General features: G+C 39.4%; 2 protein-coding genes across 3 annotated transcripts in view; both read left to right on the forward strand.

The window, feature by feature from the left end:
* prps1b (phosphoribosyl pyrophosphate synthetase 1B) overlaps positions 1-4,499 on the forward strand; it is a gene marked incomplete at its 5' end in the record, with an annotated part of 6,147 nt that extends 1,648 nt beyond the window's left edge. The window contains 4 exon segments of the mRNA XM_014006034.1: positions 1,729-1,853; positions 2,008-2,181; positions 3,172-3,331; positions 3,413-4,499. Coding sequence (XP_013861488.1) covers positions 1,729-1,853; positions 2,008-2,181; positions 3,172-3,331; positions 3,413-3,505 — 552 coding nt within the window.
* A 252-nt stretch (positions 4,500-4,751) lies between these two features.
* Positions 4,752-8,031, forward strand: LOC106515946 (solute carrier family 25 member 53). 2 transcript variants are annotated; one of them, XM_014006028.1, is made up of 2 exons: positions 4,752-4,819; positions 6,292-8,031. In XM_014006028.1, exon 2 carries the CDS (start codon positions 6,300-6,302, stop codon positions 7,179-7,181), a length of 882 nt encoding a protein of 293 aa, XP_013861482.1. In that variant the 5' UTR covers positions 4,752-4,819; positions 6,292-6,299; the 3' UTR covers positions 7,182-8,031. The 2 variants fall into 2 exon arrangements, with proteins under 2 accessions (XP_013861482.1, XP_013861481.1); XM_014006027.1 differs by lacking the exon at positions 4,752-4,819 and adding an exon at positions 5,294-5,503.
* The last annotated feature ends 1,710 nt before the right edge of the window (positions 8,032-9,741 follow it).

Below are 9,741 nucleotides of genomic sequence, written 5' to 3' on the forward strand. Positions count from 1 at the left end.
CACACACACACACACACACACACACACACACAGCAAGATGCTACCACTTTCATGCTTGATAGTTATTAGAGTTGTTAGGTTTGAAAGCCTCCACACGAACGTTTTGTTATTGTGACCACAATTTCTTCCCATAAGGCATTTGTCTCGTCCAAGTAGGCAGCTGCAAATTTCAGTTGGGCTTGAAGGTGTCACTTTTAGAAGAGGGGCTTCTTTCTTGGTCAGCGCCCACTCCTTGTGGGCAATGAGTCAGCCTGGCATTGTGCCAGGTAGAAGGAATGATGAGCGGAGAAAGGAGGGACCTCATCTTAAATGGAAAGCAAAGAATTTGCTGGTAGGAGGAGATGTCACTTTAAATCAACGTGATATAGGCTGGTAAAAGTCACCCAAATCCAATTTTTTTTCTCCCTTTGCCAAATGCTGTACCCAGATCATAGTTTTGTCTTCATCAGTCTGAGCATGAAAAACCTGCATTTTTTTTTTTTTGTTTATTTGCTTTTTGTTAAGTTGATTTTCTTTCCTAATCTGACCCAGGTCTTTTTCATATGAGCTACTAAAATTCAAATATATCTGATGTTTTATAAAGCAACTGCAATCTGAACCATCAAAAGAAGAAAAAGGCTAAATTAATTACTTAGTACTTTAAAAAAAAGGATTTAAAAAGCCAGCACAGTTCTGGAAGAACTTTCTTTGGACAGGTGAAACCCACCTCTACCAGAATGATGGAAAGAAAAGTGTGTGGTGAAGGCGTGGTACAGCTCATGATCCAAAGCACCACATCATCTGTAAAACACAGCAGAGCAGTGTGATGGCTTGGACATGCATGGCTGCCAGTAGCACTGGGTCACTAGTGTTTATTGATGATGTGACACAGGACAGACATACTGTGTGCTCAAATGCAGCCAAACTGATGGACTCAAAACATAAAGCCAAAGCAACCCAGGAGTTTATTAAAGTAAAAACGTGGAATACTTTTGAATGACTAAGTCAGTCATCTGATCTCAACCCAATTGAGCATTTCACTTGTTAAAGACTAAACTTCAGACAGAAACAAACAGCAACTGAAAACTGCTGCAGTGAAGGCCTGGCAGAGCATTAAGAAGGAGGAAACCGTGTCTGGTGATGTCCATTAGTTCAAGACTTCAGGCAGTCATTGCCAACAAACTGTTTTCAACCAAGTACTAGAAATGAACATTTTATTTACAATTATTTAATTTGTCTAATTACTTTAGAGTCCCTGAAATGAAGGGATTGTGTTTAAAAGATGCTTTAGTTGCTCACATTTATATAAAATCATTTAGTTCAACCCACTGAATTAAAGCTGAGAGTCTGAACTTCAACTGTATCTGACATGTTTTCTTTGTTTTGATGAAGCTTTAATAAAATGGCATATCTTTTAAAATATGGGCAAAATGCAAAAAATAAATAAAACCCTGATGTGGACAAAACATGGCACAAAAATGATAATGTTAAAAAATACAATAAACACATGTGTATCTGCCTTTGAAAACCTTCTTTGACCCAAATAATAACAAAAAGGTTTCCCAGTTAATTCATTCACTGTTGTTTATGGCACTTATGTTTTCTGTATTAGTCTGTGGACTTGATACCAACCTGTGCAGTTGCTAAGTCTGCTAAATTTGGAGGCTAACATGTAAAATACAAAAGGGAAATATGAACCCATGTGTTCAGTCCCTTGACCTCATTGTGTTTTTGGTTTTTTTTTTTTAGGGTTTTTTTGATATTCCTGTTGACAACTTGTACGCAGAGCCAGCTGTGCTGAAGTGGATCAAAGAGAACATCCCAGAATGGAAAAACTGTATCATTGTGTCACCTGATGCAGGAGGAGCCAAGAGGTAAAATTGTTGTGTTTACCCTCAGCCTCCTCATATCACTTCTGACATGGACTAAAGATCGAGCCTCTTATCTTTTCCAGCAGGTATCCAGTTTGACACGAGTAAGTTGTTGGGGCATCTGTAACTTGTAGACTTTTTACTCTCTGTTCTGCAGGGTCACCTCAATCGCAGACAGGTTGAATGTGGATTTTGCTCTCATTCACAAGGAAAGGAAAAAGGCAAACGAGGTGGACCGCATGGTCCTCGTGGGAGATGTGACGGATCGGGTTGCAATTCTAGTGGACGATATGGCTGACACATGCGGGACAATCTGCCACGCTGCTGACAAGTGAGCTCTTTAATTACTCGTCCAACTTCACAGCCTGATCAGAGTCACGGGACAGTTGGTCTACTTTTACTGCAGTGCTGCCCAAAGTCTTAAGATCATGTATTATAACCCATTTTGCACAGTGAGGCAATTTCTTTTTAATTTATGCAGGGTTCCTGCAGATCCTTAAAAAGTTTTAAATCAATCTTTTCAGAAGTCTTAAAAATGTGAACACATTGTAAATAGGATGACTGTAATTCATTTCAAATATTAAAATAATTGGTAGAAATTATTTTTTAGATATTCACAGGCAGACATTCCCCTTTGACATCACTTCCTGTTATTTCACATGCAAATATCTCAACAACTGTCCATCTGAGCAACTTGAAATTCATGTTATAATATGTTAATAATGTCTTTCCAAAAATACATTCACTTTACTTACAAAAAGTTGATGTCACGGGCACTTTAGGGTTTCATCTACAGCAAATTGGGGTTAAGATCACACCGGTGGTCCTAAAACTCCAAATTTTGGGTCGTTAGAGAATTTTCTAGAAATTAAATGAAGTTTAAAACTGACTGCTAAGAATGTTTCTGCTATAGTTAGATATGGTTAAAAACAATTGGTCTATTAGCAATATTTTAATACTTCAACCAAAAATTATTTTTTTTGGGGGGGGGGGGGGAGGTTCTGCCACAGTTTTTATTTTTTTATGTCATTTGTGTTAATTATGAAATTGGTCTTAAATTTAACTTCACTAGGCATTAAAAAGTCTTAAAAGGTCTTAAATTTAACTTGCCTTAAACTGTAGGAACCCTGTTATGAATAGATGTTGAGTATTGTCACAGTAATGAGAAAATTTATATTTAAAATAATTACTTTAAAAAGGGGGTTGTAGTTTATTTTATTGCAACTTGTAATTTTATTTCTTATAAACTAAAGGCGGGTCCTGGCAGCAAAAGTTTGGGAACCACAGGCTTACTATAAACGTGTTTTTTCTCGCCCTTTAGATTAATCTCTGCTGGTGCCACCAAAGTATATGCCATATTGACACATGGCATCTTTTCTGGCCCTGCCATTTCACGCATCAACAACGCGTGCTTTGAAGCTGTGGTGGTCACCAACACAATCCCTCAGGAGGAGAAGATGAAACACTGTTCGAAAATACAGGTACGATTTGTGTTTTAGAAACACAAATGTCATGACATTTTCTCCCAGAAGCTGGCATTTTATTGTCTCGTCTTCCTTCAGGTTATAGACATCTCCATGATCCTTGCAGAGGCCATCCGCAGAACTCACAACGGGGAATCTGTTTCTTATCTGTTTAGCCACGTTCCTCTGTAACACCACCATGTGTTGTCGACTCCGGGAAAAAAAAGAAGAAGAGGACATTCCCCTAAACTTTACCATCAGCAAAGATGTTCTACTAATATATGATGGCAAATATAGAAAAAAATGCCATGTTTGTTACTAACACTGCCCCCATTTTCACTCAAGTCCCTCCCCAAAGAGGTCTTTTCTTTATGTTTTTGGCGCCAAAGCAAGTGAGCTAATACTTACAGACTGGCATATTTATTGTGTATGAATTAATATGTACCCACAGTGAATTTTGTCTTTGTTTTAATGAAGTTTAACTCGCAGCGTTTCTCCTGATCGTTTGTAGTTTCTCCTCAAAAGTCATTTTTATCTGTTGTCAAGGAGTTGATTCGTTGCAGGTGTCAATGCTCAGGAGATGTACTCAATGTGTAAAATTGTTACATGGCTTTTTGTTACAATGATTGTGTGTAGTTTTTGTTTGTTTTTTAAGTTGCTCTGCTATCTTCTGCTGTTAAAGATTACAGTTAATAGACTGAATGTGTATTTATCTAGTTTACGGTGCCACTGAAGCTCCACTCAAACACGACGAGTGCCTCAAAAGTCTGAAATTAAAGTAAGTTTTCCTCGTTTCCCCCACCACACACCCGACATCCCTTGATTTGAAATAACTTGTTTCTTATTTCAGACTGTAAACGATGTATATTTCATTGAATGTTTTCTTTCAACTCTTGAGGTGCCCCCATTGAGTGGGATGTGCTCAGTGTCTGAAGAAAAAAAAAGTTTCCTTTCAGAGTCTAAAATGAAAAGATGTCTGTGGAGAAGCTGTTTTTAAAAGCATGAGGTCTCTGCAGGCTGGAGCTTCCTTCACGAATGTTCACCTGCTATTCTCGTCTTACTTTAATGTCCAAGTTTTTTTTTGTTTTGTTTTGTTTTGTTTTTTCGTTTCTTTTACGGTAGAATCGAATGCACCAGTTGTTCGAAGACGCATTCTTAATAAATTTAAAAATGTGTCAAATTTAAACGTCTGTTTTCTGGTTTTTGGGCAGACTTCAAACTGTTCTTGCATGTCTAATAAGATTTCTAATTTACATTCAGCACCACAAACGTCATCTTTGCTTTGAGGATGCTGATGGAGAAGTACAGAGAGAGAGAGTCAGAACTTCATTGGGTCTGGATTTAGAAAAAAACCTATAGTAGGTGCTGAGGGAGTAGCCCTGGTGTATGAGGACATCTCGAGTGGTTTGTGCAGAGAGGTGGTAGGCATATTAGTAAAAGGATGTTAAAGATGCAGCTGCCAAGAAAAAGAGGAGATATATGGATGCAGCTAGAGAGAACATGAAGGTAGGTGGAGTGAGAGGAGGATGACTCACTGTGGGGACCACTGAAGGAACAACCAAAATAATTTCATTTATCCTGGTAAAAAGTTATTTTAGTATGATTTATTTTGGTCAAATCAAATGTTTGTTTACATTGCACCGACTCAAACAGGAGTGGCTTCACGCATGCGCGATTCTTCCGCCTGTGAGCGCTTTGTGACGGGGCGTGGCCCACAGCGCCACCCGCTGATGCTAAGAAGTTAGCAATAGCACCAAAATGAACGTCGCTAGACATTTCGATAGTGGCTTTATCGAAAATCTGTTGCTAGAGAGGTCTGAAAGCTCGCTAAATGGAGCAGCAACATCGCTAGCTAAATTGGCCATGCTTAGAAACATGACTGACAGACGTATTTGTCATCCAACCCAAACTGACGTGACGTCATCCATCGTGGCTAATGGTTGTTGAGCAGGAGGCGGGTCAAATCCAAACACCGGCAGATGATGAAGGCATCATCAGATGCTGTGGTGCATCACTTTTTGTTGCTATGTTTAATCATCCGTTAAGAAAATTAGCCGCCTCAGTGTGCCGTACAGGAAATAAATTAGAAGCCTGCCTTTCTTCAAATTCATGATTAAAAAGGGGAATATTTGATTTTTGCACGATCAGATATCCTGTTCTTTTTTCTTTTTTTATAAAACAAAAGAGCAGGTGAGTAAATTTATTATTTTGTAATAGCCGATGTTAAGCTATAATACTTCTCAACTTTTAGATTTTATAAATAGTCCTGCAGATACTGATTAAATTGAATATTTTTGTGAATATGTTTAGCCTCATGTTCTAGAATGGTTTGTTTTTCAGCTAACAGCTTGTGGTTAGCTGAACTGAACTTCCTTCCTGTGGCAATGGTTCTTATTCTATAAATGGTTCTTATTCTTATAAATGGTTCTTATTCTTATAAATGGTTCTTATTCTTATAAATGGTTCTTATTCTTGTAAATGGTTCTTATTCTTGTAAATGGTTCTTATTCTATAAATGGTTCTTATTCTTATAAATGGTTCTTATTCTTATAAATGGTTCTTATTCTTGTAAATGGTTCTTATTCTTGTAAATGGTTCTTATTCTATAAATGGTTCTTATTCTTATAAATGGTTCTTATTCTTGTAAATGGTTCTTATTCTTATAATGCTGCAGAGACTGACTGATAATCTTATCTGTTTTCTTACCTTAATGTTTCAGATTAATAATTCAGTTGCTTTAATGAAGGAATGTGAATTTAATGTTTTTTTTTTTTTGTCATGGTAGATTTTGTTAAATTTGTCTATTTTAAATCAGTGACAGGATTAGTTTAATTTTGAGGTATAATCAATGAATTTTCATAGTTTCCTTGAGTTATTACACAATATTCACAAGCTGATAATTTGTTTCATTATTTTCAATGAGGTTTTTGAACTTTGTGATCTTCATGTTATAATTTTTACTTTCACTTTTACACCAGCTCAACAAATGGCAGGAAGTCCCGACCCTGACGGAGGGGATGAAGCCCTCGGGGAGACGATGATTCGATTCCAGAGCTACTTACATGGAGGAACCTCCAGCTTGCTGTCCGCCTTCCCCACCGTCGTCGTCTTCCCTGTCTACAAAACCGTCTTCCGTCAACAAATCCACAACACGCCGGTTCGCCAGGCGGTGGGGCAGCTCTGCAGGGAGGGGCCTTTGAAGCTCTACAGGGGCGTGGCTCCGCCGCTGCTGATGAGGACCCTGAACGGCACGCTGCTCTTTGGCCTCCAGGATACTCTCCTCCGTTGGCTCGCCCTGTCGTCCCACAGCGTCCTCCCCGCGGCCGCTCTGCCCGCTCTGGCCGGGTTTGGAGCTGGTTTCGTGGAGGCTTTAGTTTTCACGCCCTTCGAGCGGGTCCAGAACGTGCTGCAGAACGGCCAGAACGACCGCCGCCTGCCCTCCTTGCGGAGCGTTCTCGTGAGCCTGAAGGCGCAGAGGATGAGCCACGGCTACTACAGGGCGTTCCTCCCTGTCGCAGCTCGTAACACCCTGGGCAGCTCCCTCTACTTTGGCCTGAAGGGTCCTGTGTGTGTCGCGGTGACGGGACAGGGGCTCTCCCCCATGGCCTCCTCCTTCGTCTCGGGAACCCTGACCTCGATGGCGGTCAGCTTGGCTCTGTACCCGCTGTCCGTGCTGGTGGCCAACATGCAGGCGCAGGTGGGAGGGGAGGGGAACGGCGCCGCGGCGTGCTGGAGAGCGCTGTGGAGGTCTCGGCATGGCAGCGTGGCTCTTTTGTACCGAGGAGGTTCCCTCATCGTTCTGAGATCGTGCGTCACGTGGGGGATCACCACTGCCATTTATGATAGGCAGGAGAAGCGATCCTGTTGAAGAGTGTAACAGTGTAATCTGTTTTATTCGTTATATTAGCCATACAACTCTTTCACTTCACAAACATGAGGATTTTGCTCCCAAACATATCCTTATTTGTGCAAGTACTGGATCTAACATTTAAACCTTTCTTACAACAAACACAGTGACATATAGCAGGAAAATCTCAGGTGCTACTGTTGAAGTGTATCTCAGAGCCTTGACTGTATTACAGTGAGCCAATATAAACATCCATCCATCTACTGATCCATTTCCTTTACCTGCTTCTCCTCCTGGTCACAAGGTGGTGCCCATCTTCAGCAGTATGAGGTGTGGGGTCCAACATGAACAATGTAGTTAAATGAAATGTTTTTTATTACTGCCACATATGAGATGTTTTTAGTTCGATTGACTGGTTTAAACCAACAAACGTCCTATTCTCTGCCCACATGTAAACGCCACGGCCGACTTTGAGGTGCCCTGCATCATAGGTGCCTTCCTTCTATTTTGTCTTGTTAAAAAAATATATTTTTGGTGGAGGGCAGTGGAAGCAGGGGCCAAACTAGACTATTTTGCAAGGCAGGGGTGGCCGTGGTGGAGTTTCATTTTTTAAAAGATTTTAAATTTTAAAATTAAATTTTAAGGTTTTAAATTTAAGATGGCCACCTCAGCTATTTCCACGACTAATTCAGCTTCAAGAAATATTGAGCTGAAATTGTGTGTGATAGTAGCTAATAATGATCCAAAACACACGCTGAATGCTAGTCACAACCTATCATTCTGTCGTTTTCAAACATTCAAAGCTGAAGATTTCTGTAGCAATCTTTATCAAATTCTAAATTCTAATAAAACAATCAAGATGGCCACCAAAGCTAACTTTAAAAGGCTATAAGTCAGCTATTTTAAGACTTACTGAGATGAAATTTGTTGCGGCGTAGCTAAGAATGATCACTTGCCGATTGCCAATCCCAAATTAAAGGCACAGTGTGTAGGATTTTGTCAATTCTTTTAGCCGAAATTGAGATAATCACTAATGACAATAATAAAAAACATGTCTAATCATTGCAGACAAAGACCTTGTTTTATTATGTTTACCTTATAAAAAGCTGTTTATATCTTCATGGTCGTGGGTCGCCAATACAGGCAGCCGCCATCTTGTCTACGAAGGCTCATGAAGGACAAACTGCGGTGGCGGCGTCAAAAATGGTTTTAGTTGTAATACTATAAATGTAATATTTGTTGTCTGTCATTGTAGCTGGGATAATTTTACTTATTAAAGCTCATAATCTTACCACTTGAAACATCACTAGCCCTGAAGCTGCTGGTAGACATYRYGGTTGGAATTATCAAAGGTTTTTGACACCTGAGAGACACCGTAGCAACTCCTTTGTGTTTGGAAGCTGGGGTAGGGGTGGGGGAGGACCAGGGAGGATGATTCAACCACTCAACCACTAGATGTCGCTGAAAACAACAAATCCTACACACAATGCCTTTAAGCTAGCCGCTAATTCTAACTTTACCAAGGGCTATAATTCCATCATTTTTAAACATTCCCAGCTAAAAATATAAGTAGTAAAGCAGTATCTGAAAACAGYCTTTAACGTAGGCTACTCTTAATTGCAAATACAAAATTCAAGATCCCCACCCACTTGTCAATTACTTGGGKTGACCAATTAGATGAAATGCCAACTCTGCCCCCAAGATGACTACCTTTTTGTGTTGACTTGTGTCAACTCTGTGGTGGCCATCTTGAATCTATAGTGAATCATGAGGTATTTATGCTAACAGCAGTCAGACTAATACAGTATAACAGGTAGTAGCAAAGATTTATAAACATGTCTGATGCCATAAGTTAGCATTAAGGGTTGTGAATGACTCTCAGCTACTACCACACTAAAWTTTATCCCATCTATAAAACTAGCTGCTTTTGTTAAAAAAGATTGATTCACTTTGTACGCAAATACTGTATCACACGTCAGTGTGTGAAAAAGCTTGAAGCATGTTCCATGAGTATAAATGAAGTTGATCTTTTTTCACCTGTTTGACATCATAAAAACTTGTGTAATTTCAGTGCCTCCTGCCAGATTTAAACTCTGTAGTTCTGAAGTACTTGAAATCAACAGTTGATGAAAGACTTTAGCAGGATGTCAGCTATAGAGGGCGTTGATATGCAAGATGTGAGACTTTTGGTCTGCTGCACTATCTGCAGAATTTTTTTATTATAGTTTATTTTTGTCAAGATTGTAAATCAAATTAACAGTGTTCGTTGTTTTTTTTTATATCTATATCTGGAACTTTGAATGTTTTTGTTGGTGCAGTTTTCAGCTGATTTTGTATCACACACTCAATAAACTTTTTTTTTTATCATTTTAAATATAATTTATAGTTTTATTTTGTGTTAAACTGCACTGAGACATTTGTTGGTACATGCATGAATTAACTTTCTTGTGCCAATGGATATTTTTCTTGATGTAGGAAGGTGGAACGTACACACAGTGTTGCCTCACAGTAATTTCAGGGAAAAAAATGCACTGCTTCCCTGAAGCCTTCCTCTCTCTCCCTCTGTGTGTGTGTGTGTGTG

Source organism: Austrofundulus limnaeus, unplaced genomic scaffold (genome assembly GCF_001266775.1).
Source record: "Austrofundulus limnaeus strain Quisiro unplaced genomic scaffold, Austrofundulus_limnaeus-1.0 Scaffold34, whole genome shotgun sequence".
In the NCBI taxonomy this organism is placed as follows: domain Eukaryota; kingdom Metazoa; phylum Chordata; class Actinopteri; order Cyprinodontiformes; family Rivulidae; genus Austrofundulus; species Austrofundulus limnaeus.

Bases quoted from the DNA above. Each gene is read 5' to 3' on its own strand.
- LOC106515946 (XM_014006028.1), top strand. From the start codon at position 6,300: ATGGCAGGAAGTCCCGACCCTGACGGAGGGGATGAAGCCCTCGGGGAG.